The sequence below is a fragment of the Platalea leucorodia genome, assembly GCF_965183815.1.
Source record: "Platalea leucorodia genome assembly, chromosome: 6".
NCBI classification, from domain to species: Eukaryota; Metazoa; Chordata; class Aves; order Pelecaniformes; family Threskiornithidae; genus Platalea; species Platalea leucorodia.
This window is the reverse complement of record NC_138828.1, coordinates 57,883,274-57,901,822: the sequence shown is the minus strand read 5'-3', so window position 1 is coordinate 57,901,822 and position 18,549 is coordinate 57,883,274. Positions and strand designations below refer to the sequence as shown.

Genomic DNA, 18,549 nt, shown 5'->3' with positions numbered 1-18,549 from the left:
TTCATGAGTGGGTGCTACATATTTTGCAGACTACCTCGCGCTCTGGGCACCGATCCAGCTCTGAGGTCAACTGGGATGTACACTCTGTCAAGTCTTAATTTATGGCACCTGAAAGCACAGATACTGCCATTCTCCTCTTCCTTACAGCTGAAGGATAGAATTTCCTTTGAAATACCTTTGATAACAGATGATCTTTCATGCCCTAAAAGTTTGGGTGTTTTGAAAAAATCCAGGAAGTTTGCAAAAGTAAGTATTAAAACAACAAAAAATTATCATTTCTGTTGAAAGTTTTCAGATGAGAAAGAAGTGATTCTTTGTCAAAGGAAGGGAGATCCTTGTTCCAACAGCGAGCGTTGTTGCTCAGCTTGCTGGCTGCCTTTTTGTTTCCACCACTTTTTCACTCCTACTATATACGTGCTTTTCTGAGGCAGGTGCAGAGCTAAATTAGACTGTATACACAGATTAGCTGTTCCTCAGGTAATTCTCTGAAGGCTGTAATCTCAGTAGGTAGGCAGTATCTTTAAAATTGCAACCACCTAAAAAGAAGCTGCATTTGATTTTAAGTCACAGACACTAATGTGGGCACAACAACAGAGTGGCAGCAAGCTCACCAGATTAGCTTGAATCTGTGATTTGACCAGACCTCTGTCCCTTACATTGCATGTGCCCCACCCATACACTGTGCAAATCAGCCTACTTACTGTTCCTGAAAACACAGACCATAAAATTCTGTTTCTAGAGACAGATGACCAATTTCAGGAAAGAAAATTCTGTGCCCAATTTTGAGGGGCATTTGTGCTCCATAAAAACAAAATGCAGGATATAAATGAGACCAGCCACACCCACGTCTCACACTTGCTTCTTTGACTTATGAAATAGATAGCTCTAAAAGAGAAAGCTTTTATCTGTGCATAGCCTCCACTGTGCCATTCCCTCTTATCAAAACTTTATGAAACTAGTGGTGCATTTGTTAGTTCTTGCCCAAGTTCCCAGTAGTCCAGGAGCCTGACAGCTCCTTTAAACATACAACATACCCCACAGCACAGACATTTTACGTGCTGGAGTTGATCCAGATATACACAGACACCTTGGAAAAAAAGAGCTTACCAAAGGGAGTTTGTCATCCTCCATTGATAAGTGACTACCCACAGCTGTGAAATAAATCTCATTTACCTGTCACTTACCCATTCACTAGAAGCGCGTGTAAAGTGGATGCATTTTTATTCTTCCAGTCTGAGTGCAGATTCAGCCATTTTTGATGCTGCATTTCCTCATTCTCTACTACAATTTCTGTTTTGGATGGTCCTCTGAAACAAATGAAATACATTCATAGACCTTCCAGTAGGTTTCTGTTACAATTATATAGGTGAAGAGGCCCTAATGCCTCCTGTTTACTCCAAAGATATACAGTTGAATGTTACGTCAAAGCCACGTGTGGCAGAATCATAGTTAGGGGAATGAAATCACCCCAAGAAGCCAGGCCAGCTAACATATTACTGTCACTTATAGTGTATTTTCTGACAAGAACCAGAACTGGCATCAGCAACAGCAAGAGCCTTCTGATGGTGTTTACTGTAGTGTATACATTGACATGCTGTTTCTACAGTTTCTTGCCTCCAAAGATACAAAAAATACATCTTCATATGTAGAAGATGTAAAAGAAAAAATATTTTCTTACATTCCTATCTTTGGAAATCCATTAAAATTTAACAGTAAAGAGCAGTCTGGGTCTTGTTAATAATACTTGACAGTATCTCTAAGTCCAGGCTGTCTGCTCTCTGAAACAGAACAAATCATGGGTGATGATGTCAAACCTGTCCTTCTGCAGCAAATTAACAGGAATATGAAAATAAGTTAGAATGGTTCACCAGGAGATATTTTCATATATCCACTTCCTCAATTTAGTTCTTGCCTGATAGACTCAAGCTGCTGAAGAAATTTCTGTTTTAGTAAATCTCAACTGCTAAATGGAAAAAAGAGTGTATTATTTTTTAAATAGCTTTACAAGTCATGCAGCTCTCCAGCACAGAACCATCCATGATTAGCCATCAATCCTTGTCAATGACAAGGACTTTCAAGGACTGCTCTCCTGAACACTGGTCAAAGGCCAAATTCTAAATCCTAGTTCATGGAAAAGAGAATGAGAAAAGTTCAGAAAAACTGCGATGTGTCCTAAAACTTGCCTCTGAACCCAGTCTCTCATTGCAGTACCTAGTAATGCCAGCCAGGTTATTAGCTTGTCTTTAAGTCCGATTTTCAGTATTAACTATATTTCTTTTTAAATATTTACAAAAGTGCAGCATCCTTTACCCACTTGAGTGCATAAATTAACAAAGATCAAAGAATTCTGTTTTATGGTAAAGTTGTCAGTGCAACCATATGGAAATGTGTTCAACAGGGCTGGCAGAATTAACTCGGCTCTGAGGTCATGGCCCTAGATCCTGCCTGTTACATGACTTATTTTTCAGAACCTTCTCTGGGCATATTAAGCAAATATCATTCCATGATCTACTACCCAGATAATAACAAGCATTTTTAAAGACTGGGTTTTTTCTTCATTTAGAGAAAGCTGTCTGCTGCAAAAAGAGCTTTCTTCCTCAGTGCCTGCTTATAGCAAACACATAAAACTCTCCCCTTTTCATTTTCATAAGTTCCTTATTTCCCACTCTTTTTCCCACCAAACATACAAAAACTTTTTTTCTTAAGATCACATTCTGCCTTATGATCTTCTGTAAACAATTATGTTCACCATTTCATAACTGTGTACAGTGATATTTTACATAGCTGTAAAGTGTCTGATCTATAAAATATGTAACTCAAAAAATGTGCAAAAACATGCAAATATCATGCCATCTGATGGATCCAAATATATATTATCCAAAATACCACATTATTTTGCTGAAACCCGCAGTTCTGAATTACAGCTTGTGATGCTATAATCATCATTAAGCAGATATGTACTTCTAAACCAGGGCAACAACCTACAAGACACTTAAGCCTGTATGAAATTTTATAATTATTAATACAAGGTTTTATACTTAGTACAAGTAAAATTATGGCTATGCTTTTTTTCTGTGGTGGTCACAGCTTGATGTAATACACTCAAAACCAGTATGCCCTAATTTATGTCTTTAGAATGCTTTCTATAAACATTTATAGAGCGTTCCCCCCTTGATGATGTTTATACAAGGTTTTCTTTCAGATAGGCGAGGACCACCACCTGTGTCCTTTCATCTATTTTAATTGGAAATAGCCAGAATAAAGGGGACCCAAGAGCCTCATTTCTAGCTGAAGAAAGGTGTAGACAATGGTTAGCATTTGTGTAGAGACCAGAGCATACTGGGAATTGCCAGAGAATGAGAGAACACGAGCTAAAAATGTTAGAGGAGGAGTAAGGACTCAGGCTGGTGTGAGCTTCTGGGTCTGAGCCTTTCAGCGTCCAGGAAGGGGCCACTATGCAAGGAGTATACGTTACACTAGAGTGTACAAGGAGTATACGTAAAGCACTCAGAGAAAAGGAGGGAGGTAGAGAACTGGGGACTCATTTTAGCCAGGCCCATCCTGTGCTGCAGAAACACAGCAGACAGCAGGTTCTACTCAGCCCCTCTTGGAGCTGTAGCACACAATTTCTTCTGTAGACACACTCTAAAGAAAAGGGAAGAAGGATCTTTCAATGGACAGAACTGTGTCAACTCATGGTGTATAATTTCTTCGTAAGAATATTTTGCTTTACTGAGTTTCTTGCAGACGCCAACAACAAGGCTATAGCTGCTAATTACTTTAAGACATCAATCTACATCTTTGAGTTCAAAATTAGCTCACTTGCCAATTTTTTATTTTAGTCACCTGCCGAAGCTGACCTAAATTAAGTCAATCTGCATGAGTCATGTGTGGCCATATGTAATATCTTTCAAGATTTCAGGCAAGCCAAATAAAGAACCTTTTTTATGAAACACTTTCAGAAGGCTCTTTCACTTCTTTGCAGTTTTCTTTCTTTTTTTTTTCCCTTTGGTTTGCCTATACCAGAACAGCTTTGTTCAGAAACTCTGTGTTGATTTTAGACTAATGCTTGTAATTATTACCTGTATTGCAACAATAAGCAAAATTGAAACCGTATTTGTTGGCTGAAACCATATATACCTGGAACACAATGTGCAGTTTTGAGGCCCCTCAGTTTAAGAGGATATTCGGAAACCGGCGAGGGTCATGCAGATGGCTTTCAAATTTCCTAAGGGCCTATGGCACTGACACACAAGGAGAGGTTGAGGGAACTGGACTTGTTTACTCATGAAGAGGAAGGTAAGGGACAATTCAATAGCAACCTGTGCCTACTTGAAGAGGAGTTAAAAGGTGATGGAATTAAACTCTTCTCAATAGTGCTGCATGGTAAAACAAGGGGAAATGGCCTAGAGTTGCAGCTTTGGAGATTCATAGCAGATGAAAGGAACTACTTTTTCACTAGGAAGGTGGAGCAGCCCTGGGACATAAAGACTGTGGAATCTCAATCCATCAAGGCTTTCAAGACTTGGCTAAACAGAGCAGTGGTTGAGCTGATCTCATTTTGGTGATAGTCCTGCTACAAGGGGGAGATGGACTAGATGTTCTCCAGCTGCCTGTTACAATGGGGATTTTATGATTCTGTTGCACACTACAAATACACTGTAGCGACTAGTACCTATGCTGAAGAGCTTCATCTTCAACAAGGCTAACAGTTACCAGAACCGATTTTTCACACAGAAGAGCATCTTTAAACGCTACACTGAAATATCTACATCACTTAAGTAAGTTTGTTAGGGATACCTGCAAACATAAGCCATTCATACCATGGTTAACAATAACACACGCCTTTTGAGTGGTGATCTTTGGACCAGATCCTCCATCAGGCTTTCAAGATAATTTACAAATCCTACCTGAATCCACCTGACTTTATAACATCTCATTGTGCTATTTGGATGGAACCATTTCAGTACTGAATATTATTTTAAAACCCATGGGGTTCTAAGAATCTATTAATGAATAGACCACAAAAATTTAACTGTCACATGTGTCTCATATTCAATATCTGCAGTAAATCTTTATATCCAGAAGAACTATGCTAAAGCTTCTGAGCTCAAACCACTCAAACATAACACTCAATGAATACACTTTAGGATGCCTGTAGTCTCAGTCTATGGAATTCTCCAAGACCATATCCAAAGTGCCATAGTTAAGTAAATTTACAACAGATGCACAACAAACAGCAATGTTTTATGATTTTTTTTCCTCTCTACGTTTAAGGTGATAGAAATACCAAGCTTAGTGGTAAAAGACAAGTATGTCTTTCATCGAGATTTTCATTAGGTCCTCTGCACTGTTTTCAAGAATGAAATGGGATTAGGACCTATGAAAAAAATCCTTCCACGAGGCTTTCGTACACTAAACAGTTAACCAAAACAGTTCACTATCAGAAAATTCAGCTGAAAGGAATCTTATGAGGCTATCATCTGATCCATTCCCCTAATACAAAATAAGATCAACTCTATCTAAATTCTCTCTGTCAGATTTTTTCTGCCCTGTTTGTAAAAAATCTCTAATGATGGAGAATCCTCAGCATTTCCAGGCAATATATTCCAGGACTTACAGTTCGCAATTTTTTTCTAATGTTTGTTCTAAATCTTCCTGCCTGCCTTATAAGCTCATTACTTCTGTCTTATTTCCACTGGAAATGGAGAACAGTTTATTCCTTGCCTCGTTGCAGCAGCCTTCTACATATTTGAAGGCTCCTATACCTGCCTCCCTCGCCCAGACTGACCACCCAGAGTTTTCCACCTGTCTTCACAGACCATGCTTTCTAGGACTCTCATCATTCCTGCTGACCTATTTTGAACTCTCCCCATCTAGTCAAAATCTAACACAAGCTGAATACACCAGCGGGATTACACATAAGCACTGCTGGTTAATTCAGGCCATTTCTCCAGTCTGTCAAAAGAATTATGAATTATAATCCTGTCCTCCAAGATGCTTTCAGATCCTCCCACCTTGATGTTGAATGAGACATTATTAAGCGTGCTCTCCACTCCATCATCTGAATGACTCACAACACCACGGAATATCACCCCAGACACACCGGGATGTGTCTAGCCCCCCACCAATACATCTTTATGGTTTGACAATGAATCATCAACAGTCTCGTATCATTTCATCTTTGTCCATATCTCCTTACTTATTTCAAAAGTCATTCCACATAGTGTGAAAGTTAAAAATACCTCACATCTACTGTTTCTTCCCTATCCACAGTGTCTCTGCCTTTTCAAGGAATAGATTAAGGGAATCTGACATGATTTGTTATTGATAAATATACCATGTCTGTCATTAAGATCTTATACTTCTGTAATTATTTGTTGATAATTGAAGCTGGGCAACTAGTTTGTCTATCTCTGCATCTTCCTGTTTTTCCCTTTTCAATGAAAGACTGCATACCTAACAGTTTTCAGCCTCATGTAGCCATTCTCCACAACTTCTGAAAACTACTGGCTACCATTACTGGTAGCCATAATGAAGCTCTATTATTTTCTTACTCTAGCCCTAATTCTTAAGTCTTTGCCATCTTAGAAACATGTTCTCCTGAAGCTTCTTTGTGGTTTTGTTTTGGGTTTTTTGGTCACTTTCTTTGCTTTTTTTGTTTAATATCCCCGGCTTTTCTGATTCTTTCTCCAAATAATACTTATGTTGTTGTTCTATACCAGTTCTTGTAAGTTTGAACTACATTTCCACTCTCTGTAGAATTCCACTTCCAGTTTCAGGTCACTGTACAGCTTGTGCCTCAGCCAAGTTAGTCTTGCTGTTTCACAGAAAGAGGTCTGATAGATCTAATGAACATCAAAGGGCACATGTAATTCTAACATATCTAATTTCTTTAATCTAAGAAGGTTCCTTTAATCTAAGGCAATTTCAAAAAATGTTATTCAATGATTCTGCAAAATTAGTCACTCATAAAATCAGAAAGGCAAGAATTTTAATTTGCAGTAGCACTTATGTCTACCCGAGCGGGAAATTCTAACTTAGATTTTACTAATTTTTCAAATTTCAATTTAAGAATTAGATTATTCCTTTAACACATTTAATTTCAAGTTATGGATTCCCTTATGTGTGTTTAAGAGAGGGATTTTTAGAATTAAAAAAGAAAAATAAAACCCAGCCTGTCTTCTACATTATAAATGTGCTTGCAATGGGGAAAAGTAATGTTTAGAGTAATTTCACTACATAAGTTGTACAATGGAAACAGTAAAGAAATAGTTTTCAAAGCATTCTAGCCTCCTACCTGCTGATCATTGTGCACAACAGTCAAAGTTTATAGAATAGTTTATAGTGAAACACAAGGAACATTACGACTTGCATACTAAATCATAACAAAAAAACCAAAATAGAAGGCAGGAACTAATGTTATGTTATGAAGTTAATATACTGTTCATCATTAAAAGTAACATAATTCGGGATACTTCTGTACAGCAATAGTTTTAATACCTCATTCTCCCTATGTGATTGTGCAAAACTCTCTCAAATGTATTAAATTGCAAGTTTGGAATAAAGTATAATCCATAAACTGGATTCCTTCCCCCTTCAAAGTAACGGTAACATTCCTCTGTTCAGCTTCTATAATTCCATTGTTTTAAGCCTCATGCGACAGCAGACTTGAAAAAGGAAGCCTTGTGTTATGCCAGAAGGTAATGAATAACGTGTGTATGGGCACTAATATAAAACAAATTAGGCCTATTTCAGAGCTGGAACAGCATCTGTTTCCTGTCTGTACTTACTTACTGGTTAAGATGTTTCTTGGTCTTGAGCAGAGTTCTATAAAGCCATGGTTGTGCCATAGAATATGGAGTAAAAGATCAAAACCTTGATTTTAACAGCATTGAAATCAGAGAAATCTGAAATTTCAATGTGAAAACATATGGAGACACAGAAAATGGAAATTAAAAAGATTCACAGCACTGACAGAAAACTAAAACATGTATGATTAACTAGTTCTTAAAATTTTTGGTGGAAAGTAGGTAATCACTGTGATATTTCCAGGTTTCAAAATGCCTACAGTCTTATGTCCTAACTGAAAGAATACTTAACCCTATCAAGAATGAGTTAACATGTAATTACGCCGAAAAAAATTTTATATGCTTGCTTTTTCTCTGTCTTTTGAGTCTCTGTTAGTTATAGGACTCATAAAGTATGATTTTGTAGCTAAACTTAAAAAAGACTATTTTGGGCCATCTAAATTTAAAACTTCATACAAAATATAGATTTTCTTAGCTGGAAGTCTTAATTCAAGTTCAAATTAAATGTAAACTCCTTCATTTAAGGTTAATTAGCTTTTAATTTCAAAAAGATGAAGGATACATTTCAGAAAAAAATATGGTTTTGGAATAAAATTTTAAGCGTTTCATTTTAAAAAGTTGAAACAAAATAACTTGACTTTTCAACCTTTTTTGCCCTTCTGAACTATTCACTGAATTTGAAAAAAATTCGCTGTTGTTTTTGTTCAACATTGTCCTTTACAGAATTATTATTCACTAAGAAATGTTCCCACAGTTCTACTGGTAATAACACATTAGCCAGAAAAAACACTTCAACTTGCAGAGTCCAGAATGAATTTTCAAGACTGACAGATTTAATATCTGTTTAGTGTTAAACTGAGTAAATTTGATTTGGAAGCCACTAGGAAAAAAAAAAAAAAAGGTTTTATAATGCCATTTGTACAAGCTGTGACATAAAATAGTTGGAAAAAGGATTTGTGATCAATCATTATTAGAATAAGAACGTTTCTTTTGTTGGCAATATTCATGTGTCTTTCTATTTCTTTTAGTCAATCACAGAATGACACAATGGTTGAGGTTGGAAGGGACCTCTGGAGGTCATCTGGTCCAACCCGTCTTGGTCAAGCAGGGCCACCTACAGCCAGTTGGCCAGGAGCACATTCAGACAGCTCTAAGGTTGTTGGAGATATTAAATTGCTAATAATTATCTTTTTACTTAAAGAAAGAAAACTATCCAATCATGGAGCTAAAAAGTGTTATATGAGGTAAGTGACCATATGCTTAATGACTATTTGAAGCAATTGTCACAATTTGCAAGGAATTATTAGGTTGAAATTTCTTCGAAAAAAGCCTTATCCAAATAATTATACTTCAAACTATGTATGTACATGAAAGATGAGATATAATCTATCAGATTTAATCTAATACAACTCTAACACACTGATGAAAGTCTACGTATTTTAACATTGCTTTATGGTTGCTGAAAATTACTAGAACAGTCTTCCACATCTACCACAGCTTGTAATGTTATTTTCAGTAAATTTTACTTAATAGAGCTATTTATTGCCATTCTTAAAAAAATAAATTTAATCTGAAGAATTCACTATTTTGCTAAATCCGCTAAAGATTTAATAGAACACACTGCGGCCGTGGACAATGTGAATATATTCAAGGTAGGTTAAGCATACTTTACATTCTGTTGAGTGGGTCTAGAAATCCAGAGTGAATTAGAGTTCAAATACTTCATGTTTGGCATGGAATCTGATTTACTAAATGCCATCTTTATTCTTGGAGAAAATAAAGTAGGTTAAATACAGAAGTTCAAATTTCTGGGTAGGACAGAAGTATTCAATATTTTGTTTCTGTGATGTTTTTAAGCAAATAAGACATTAAACCTGTTGCAGAAATAGTTAGAAAGTAACTGGAAAGCGTAATAGTTCCTGGGAGAACAAAAGATTATTGGTCCAGCAGCTTCACTGCTCAGTTGCCAAATATTATTAAAGAACTTTGTACCAAAGAGCGAGAGTGAGAAAGTATTTGGAAAGACAAAAGGCCAGGCAGCAACAAGAGATTGGCCTTTCCCTTCCACAAACGCACACACAGTAGATGCTATGGCAGAAGAAAGAAGGAAAAGGAGCTACCTGTGTCAGTGGATCACCAGTGGCGCAGCCTCCAAGAAAGGGAGCAGCAGCAGCAGGAGGAGGTAGCAGAGCTTACTATAGATTTTTATAAACAAGTAACTTGGTAAACAGCTCTGATTTTATGCTGATACTGCCAGACCAGAACAAGCAGATCAGCTAAAATTCCCCTGTACTCTGCCGGGTACAAGCTGCTGAAGTTTATCATTATTACATTTGTTATCTCATCCTAGTGCAGGAAAGAAAGACAAACTATTCCATTACATTGCCACAGAGTAACAGAACAACTCCACTAAGTTCTGGTTTTGTCAAATTTCAGATCTGAGCAGACCATAGTTTTATGATCACCATTCCATCAACAAAAAATGTGGACTTCAGAGTATATGAAAATGGTTTTCTTCAACTAAACATCAAAACAAATCTACAGTCTTCTAACATAATGTTCTGAACCTGCACAATATGCCCATCTTCAGCAGCATAAACTCTGCAGCACACACCAGGATATAGCTAATCCTTGATCTGAGACACTGATGGCGACTGCTGTTCTGTTCTCTACCTGTGTTAGCAGGAAACCTAATTGCTAGAGACATGGTTTACTGTATTTAAATTTGGGACTCAGAGGTCTCTGAACAAAATTATCTGTCCTGAGATGAACAGGCAGTCATATCAGGTGATCTGATAGTCCCCTCTGGCTGTAAACTATGAAACCTAAAACTCAAACAAACAGTTCCCATTAGGCTCTTGGCATTATAAACAAAAGTTTTCTTCGTATCTAACATTCTTTTTGTACTAGAGGAAAACATAAGAACTGCTAAGAACACACATGGCATAATTTGAGCAACAGCCACCTTAGTCCAAAGGCCTTTCAGACAATGCTTGGCACTTGCACAGTTTTCTGTGATGTTGCATCATGCATCACACAACACATTGTATGTGTTGTGCTGTGAAAAACTGGAGAAACACATCATCTGTGGAATCAGAATTGGCCAACAGCCAGGAAAACAGCTCGAATTTTGTGCAATAGGCTGAATAGAATTACCTTTAATGTTGCTTCAGACACAATGCTTATACCTCCCAAATAGGCAGACTGATATTCTGTAAAACGTGTTACCACTATCAGCTAAATTAACCTAACTTTAACCACTGTCATTTAATTATCTTCATGTTTTTCAGATTAACTTAGGCTGAAGAATTAAAAATATCTACAAGCTGTTAGAAAGACATTGGTTTCGTATTTTAAACCACATTATATAGCAATTGGGAGTTGTCATTTGGGAAAGCACCAGACACAGTTATGAAAAATAGTTTGCAGAGCTTGACAGAAAATAAAAATACCATGTGCTACCATTCATTGTAATTCCTAGTCTAAGATATTAAGAAGTCTCAACTTTGATATCTCATGCTCACTATTTTTCTCTAAGAATAAACAAGAGAACTATTAAATCAAGTATCATCATAAGTCATTATTAAAGAAATCTGCATAGCCACAAAACTGGGGGTTTCTGCAGTGGGCTATAATATGGACAGAATTTCTATATTCACAGCCTTAATTTCCTAAAGGAGTAAAGTGAAGTATTTCCTGTTGGGAATACCTGAAGAAAAGCACTGTTTAAAATATGTTATATTTATTTTAAAAAAAGGATAAAAAGAATTTTTTCATCATTATTTGAGCTCTATGCAATGTACAGTCTAATTTACCTGTACCCTCAATGGTGACTGGAAATAGCTTATTATATACATCAATGTTATCAACCTCACATTCAGATTTTCTTATTTTAAGCCAAATAAATAATGTATGCAGGACATAATGGCCAACAGATGAAGTTTATGGCTTTAGATCAGATTTCACAGTGGCATGAAGCACTAATTTATCATTCAATCTTCCACTTCATCATATAGAAAATGTTACCCTCTGTGACATTTTCACTGAACTCCTATGCACTGTTCACAAAAGAATTAAATGATTATATTAACTCGTATTACTCCTTTTTGAAATTAGTTCTGGTGAATGCATTATAATCTTTGTTTTTCTTACAGATCTTCAAAGCTAATTTACTGTATTTTTGGCAGTGCCACTTCACAAAAACTTGGAGAATAGCTAAGAAAATCAAGCTTCAGGCGACTGACAAAATCAGGTATTAGGAAAGGAAAGACAAACACTACTTTGGTTTTCTGAAATACTGCCAGGAATAAATAGAAATTAGTATTAGAGTCAGACTGAAGTTGTAGGCCAGATTTGAACTGGAATTTCCCACTGCCCTTCACACAATCAACTCTCACTACAAAAATGAATTTGTAGAAAAACTGATTTGTAGAATATCTCCCCCTGTTAGAAAATGGATTTGTGAGATTTAACAATTATTTGTGTCTCATATGTTTCTTAAAAGTCATAGAATTGATAACATCTCTTAACAAGACTCAGTGAAGAAGCAGGAAGCTGTAAGTTTCTACTCATGCTAATTTCAGCCTAGGCACATCTCTGAAAAAAGGAAGGAATCAGAGGTCTTGTGATAACTTAATACCTCTTTCATTTTCCTAGCAGCAAGCATCATAGGGAAGTTAAGGGAACTTTATGTTAGGACTATGAGGCTGAAATATTAAGAAAAACAACATTGTTAATGTTAAGACCATCAGTTTGTTCTTAGACAACAAAGTAGTTGTAAAAGCAATAACTATTTTTAAAGGCATCGAGGGAGTTTAAGCTTATTAGGATGTTATATAAAGTTAAAGCATAAAGATAATGTCAGTATTATTTAGATATACTAAACTAGCTAGAGGAGTACAGAACTGTTGTGTGTTAGAATGGCAGGCAGCCCATTCAGTGCAGGTGGGCTTGGATTCAGGGCATCTCTTAGACCTGATGTCAAGCACCCATGCAGTGCAAGGCAACACAGAGTAGGTTACGTGCAGACACTGTAACCCAGGGTCTTTATCCCGTGTTTTTTGAGAAAGGTACAAAGAGCAAGATTGCATGTCAGTATATGTAGTGGTAAAATCCAGACAGAAAAGACACATCTTAATCCAGTTTGGGGATCAGACACTGACAAAAGATACCATTCTATACCATCAGGCTTGTCTTTTCCTAGTAGAAGACAGCTTTGGATATCAGAGCAGATGAACCTGGGTTTTATCCAGCAGTTATATTTTGCATCAACTGTTCCATAAAGCAGCTATTACTTTAGTGTGCGTGCAACAAGAAAGATGCATAGAGGCTATTTTTTTTCCCCCGAGTTCCACACAGAAATCTCTATCATCTTTAACATTTCATTGTTCAGAGATAACCAAGTTAAATATATCTGGTTGCCTGGCTCACAGTACTTACTGCAGAATGCAAATGAATGCAGAGAACTTTTCCTGTTTTTCCTAAGACAAGTCTGCTTTAATTCTTTAGGAAGGCACAGAGTATCACATTGCCAAACAATCCTGAGCCTCAGCAATAACTGCAAGTACAAATATTGAGGCTTGGCAAGACAGCATTATCTTTTCAACACATTCTTTTAATAACAATCATGTAATGTTTATAAAGTGGTGAAAGTGCCTAGATTTTAGTGAGCTTTTGTGCCTGCCATAGTTCAAAAATTTCTTTACCTCTTTTCTCTATGAACAATTTCCACACTAGGTCTAACATTGCAGTTATCAATGATCATTCACATCTAAGTCCAGCACTCCAATTGTCCTAAGAAATTCATCAATGCTACAAACTACTGACCTTACCCTAAACCCATTTGATTGCAGGCCAGTTGGCTTAAATTTTCTTGCCACTCATCAGCACAAACATGGTTATCAGCAGCTGACCTGTGAATGGTCAGGAACATCAAGGAATTCATGTTTTTAGACAGGGTAACTGCAAAGAAAAAGAACAAGTTCACTATTATTTCACATGGTTAGTTTTATAAATGGCATACCGAAAACATACAGCTACATTCAAAAGAGTTTTTTGCTGGCACTTTTGCTGATTTTATGTGCTCAATAGCTATGTAATTTAAAACCAAGGCAACCATGGCTATCAGAACCTTGCTGACACTCAACAGCATGAGACACTAAACAACAAAGGCATCCTGAGGATTAGAATAAACCAGAATACTCTTGACTCACCAGCACAGGTTCACTGGGTTTCTGATAGCCTTAATCTTGTTAAATGATGTTTTACCCCACAAATAGTCCAACTGACATCACTAAAGTAATTTGTGGGATGAATGCTGCTTGACATAAGAGTGATACCATCATTTGACTCTCGGTAATATGCACTGTTCCTGTCATAACAATACGTGGGTGTAATTAGAGAAAGAAAAAATAACTGCTGTTTACAAGAAAGATCATGACCATTGCTTCTCTCTTAATCCATGTATAAAAGCGTGTGAACTGCTTTTATCACACACAAAAAGCTTCTCAAAATGGCCCATAATGGAAATTTACATCCCTCCCTTTTTAGGATCCCTTAAAAGATGTTGGGCTGGGTGCATTCCTTCCCCAAATACATACTGGTTTTAGTTAAACAGTTCCTCTGGCTTTTGCTTTGATAGTACTAATCTTATCACAGCCAGTCATTACGCATTTTTCCTATATGCTGAAGGTGCTTTTGCTTCTCTCCCCATGAGAAAGGTATGTATTAATCCTAGCTTACTCCTTTTCAAGTATGCTTTTCTAGAACAGTTCTTCTGTTGCATAGGTTTTATTAAATGCTGTTGTTTATTAATGTTCATACAATGTTAAATGTTTTAAAAAAATCTACTTCAATATGAATGCAAAATATTTGCTTCTGTCAGCCGCCGTACACCTTTTTTCTGTATTTAAAATTACATACAAGGCATCTCAAAACTTAGTAATATAAACTACTGTCATGTACAGAAATACATGTTAACTCAGTGAAACCTCAGAGGACAAACTACTACTTTCCAACCTGCTTCTTTTCAGTGCAATTTTTTTGAAATCTACCTACATTTTTTATTTAAAGAATAGTACTTGGAGAGTTCTACTTTAACAACACACAAAAGCATGAGGCCTAGTCTGAATACAGATAGCAATAGCAGGTTACATCATTCTGCAGGTCCTTAGCCAGTGCAAAGGGGACCCAGTAGGACTATCTTCTCATAAGCTCTGAACCTGCACCATTGCAGTCAGTGGGAATTTCACAGATTTTCACAAGTACAGAAGCAGGGCTTAGAAGTTTTGTCCAAATGAATTCTACATCTGAACATCTTCCTATTCTCTCTTCTATCCACAACACTTTCCAGATTTTACACACCATCTACACATTTTAGTAGTTCCCTGCCATGTCACTTTTCTCATATCTTTGCACTGTGACGCTTCACACTGAGCGTTTCCTTTCTCTTTTGCCCACTTTCTTGCATGCTTTCCCAACCTCAACCCAGTCTCCCTTTGGTAATAAAGGGAGCATCTCTCCACCACTGCAATTGTATTCTAAATCACACCACCAGTGATTACTACCATCACCCAAACATCACTTCCAGGCAGAGTGCACCACAGCAGAAACTTACCACAGTCCCATTCATCTGAGCTGTCACTGCAGTCTGCTTGCCCATCACACCACAGCTCACGTGGCACACATTCGTGGTTGGCACATTCAAGTTCACTCTCTTCACAAAATGCTGCAAGGACAAAGACACGTTTCACTCTGACAAAGAAATGATCAATATGAAGTTCACATTGAAACTGAAAAAATGAGAAGGAGGGTGAAGGTAGGCACGGATCAGATTTATGAAGCAAGAAAGTGAGACAGATTTCCAACAAAATTCAGGATGGGCATCACTGAGGCAGGAGGCGGTTGCTGCCACACAGTTGCAGAGGGCATCACAACTCAAAGGGAAGGAAGGGTGTCTGGCAATGGCAAGATCTGTGATTACTTAGTATCATTTGTGGTCTTGTCATATGAAACCTGTCTAAGCCTCTCACAAGCTTTAAGTGGAAATATTGTGTTCCATGCTTTTTAGGAGCCTGCTCCAAATTTGTTTATTTCTTCATGTTCTTTGAAAATAATATTTTACTGTAATGCATATGTATTTCCTTTGACCCACAGCAATTCTATATTCACTTTTGGATCCTCCTTTGCTGTTTAAAATCATGGAATTATTCTTATCTCCATTTCAGAGACGGGGAACTGATGTACAGATAGACATGCTCCTGTTCACAGGTGGTTGCCAGCTGGCCGCGTTAGATAGGGATTTCCTGAATCTCTGTCCAGTGCAGGAACTGCAAGAGCTTCCATTTGCAAGTGACTTTTAGCTTTCCCCCAACCATAGCAAACCCCCTCCCAAAAGGCAGGTGCGTAGCATTACAGTACCCTCCTCACTAACACACTTCTCTTCCAGCTTCTATAAACCCTATCATTAGGGAATTTGGAGAGCCTAGGGGAGGACAGAGAGGGAGAGAATGCGTGGAATGAAGCTGCATTCACTTGTGCCTATGTCTGGGTGTTATATAGCATCTATACTGCCATACAAACCAAGCATTTATTTGCAACACTAGTGCAAAAAATGTACTCCACAGTGAAAACCATACAGATAGAGCAGGCAGTGCTGCCTGCTCTGACATAAGTGATCTTCCTGGCTCTGGAATAAAGCATGCAAAACTAGAAAAAGCTTTCTAACTCTGCCTTCCAGAGAGAGCATATTTCAAATGCTGGAAGCCCTCAACTGGGGAAACTTTGCTGCCATTTTGGAATATTCAAGCCCCGACACGAAAGCAGAGAGGAAATATAGTCTGATAATTATAGGCTAGCTTAACCTAAGCCCTCGAAGAATCTTTTCTCTGCCATGATCTTAATGTGTGATCATGAGCAAATCACTTTAATACTACCTTCCTCTTTTTAGATTACAGCACACAGACCGCTTGGAAGTCAAATGGTATAATCTTCACAATGAAAAGCAGATTAAGAAACTTTCTGTGAGCGGCCTCTTCCCAAAAAGAAACAAAGTTAGATCTAGTGATATGTGCAGGCTGCCAATCATTTTGGCAAATATATTCATATGCTCCACATAGCACATAAAATGGGCCTACCATCCTGACCCTGCCAACAGAACCCCAGAGACTCAGGAAAAACTTTTTTTTAAATTGTAAAATTATATCCTACAGTCCCAGCAAAAATGCTGAAATACTGGGATTGCCTGGAGAACTAAAATTTCAGCTTTCAACCAAGTTTACCAACCATCTCTTCTTTCTTGTAGTGGCTGAGTGTCACCCAGTATGTCTTTTCTAGTTCCTTGTCTTGGGGACACGCCCACACACCAGGTTTTCTCAAAAGAAGAGAATTCAGAGTACCACTAATATATTCATGAAAGCAAAGCCAACATCTCATGGCACCCTCTCCCAGCTCCACATGCAGGGTGAGAGCCTGCAAAACGGCTGCTCTTCACAGGTCTTCCACCTATTGGCATCCCACTAGTCAGCTGCGTAGTGGAAACACAACACAGAGCAGCTCCCGCAGGGGAACAGGGGGCCTACTGCACACTGTCAGCACTTTGAGCTGACTTACACCGTGCGCATGGACAGCATGCCCATACCGTCAGTGTACCACACTAAGTTTTGTACCTCTCATACTTATCCCAGTTTGGATTGTAGAAGAAGCCTGTGGAGCCAAGTGGGGTGACAGAATCTAAGAAATGTCAAGCAGAAGAGAAATCAAATAAAGCAGGGACACATATGAAATTTACTGAAGAACAGATCAGAAGGAAAATCAAGTGGAAATCAAGAAAAAAAGAGCAGTGAGCAGCTATAACTATATGGAATGAAGTTGAGAAAAGTTGGGAAAAGGAGTCAAGAAGCTACAAGGAATAAAGAAAAGAAGCACGAAGACACAAGAGGGAGGAGGGGGGGAGAGAGAAAAATAGAGAGGACCAGAGTGACCAAGGAGACAGCAAGGATGCAAGGATGTGAACAACAGAGGACACAGGATGAGGAAAGAGATAAATGGGTGCCATAGCAAAACTGAAAAGGAAACTGAGGGAATGACTAAGCCTATCTGTCTGTAGAAAACCTTTTTACTTTCATTTATTTTGCACCCCACGATCCCAAAAACGTGATCAGCTCTTTATGGGACTAACAAACTGCATAAGCCCTTACAGCAGTTCTTTTCATCCATCATGTCAGGGCAGTCTGGGAAACCATCACAGATCATAGTGTGTTTGATGCACAGCTTCTTCAAAGGACATTCCCAAAGATCCCTTTCTCTACAGCCTGGAGGCAGAGAAGCAGAGTTTTGAAACACTTGCATGCAATATCAAATCAACTGTTTTCTTCTTCCTTAATAATCATGAAACACCCAAAATATTTTCACTTGCAATATAAATTTATAAAAGGTATCAAGAATAGTTACCAACAAAGAAACGGAAATAAGACTGTCACAGTGCACACTTGATGAATGGGTATAAAATATATAACACTTCATAATACTTCAGTGCTTTTTAAATAATAATGAGAAATACGTAATTTTTTTCTGGCAGTGCTGATACAGATTCTAATGCAGATCACAATGACAGGTAGAGAGATGCTCTAAGTATTGACCACAGTTTTCCTGGTTCCATAATCTGAGACCAAACCAGTTTGAAATGATTAGAAAGACCCAATGGCTGTATGAAACTTCAAGAGGGTTCATTATTATGCAG

At 37.7% G+C, this 18,549-nt stretch overlaps 1 protein-coding gene across 1 annotated transcript in view; it reads right to left on the bottom strand.

The window, feature by feature from the left end:
* Positions 1–18,549, bottom strand: part of CORIN (corin, serine peptidase) — a gene marked incomplete at both ends in the record, with an annotated part of 155,267 nt that overhangs the window by 8,079 nt on the left and 128,639 nt on the right. Inside the window, 4 exons of the mRNA XM_082315508.1 lie at positions 1,185–1,307; positions 13,643–13,772; positions 15,427–15,537; positions 18,008–18,121. Of these exons, the coding sequence (XP_082171634.1) occupies positions 1,185–1,307; positions 13,643–13,772; positions 15,427–15,537; positions 18,008–18,121 (478 nt within the window). The remainder of the gene's footprint in view (positions 1–1,184; positions 1,308–13,642; positions 13,773–15,426; positions 15,538–18,007; positions 18,122–18,549) is intronic.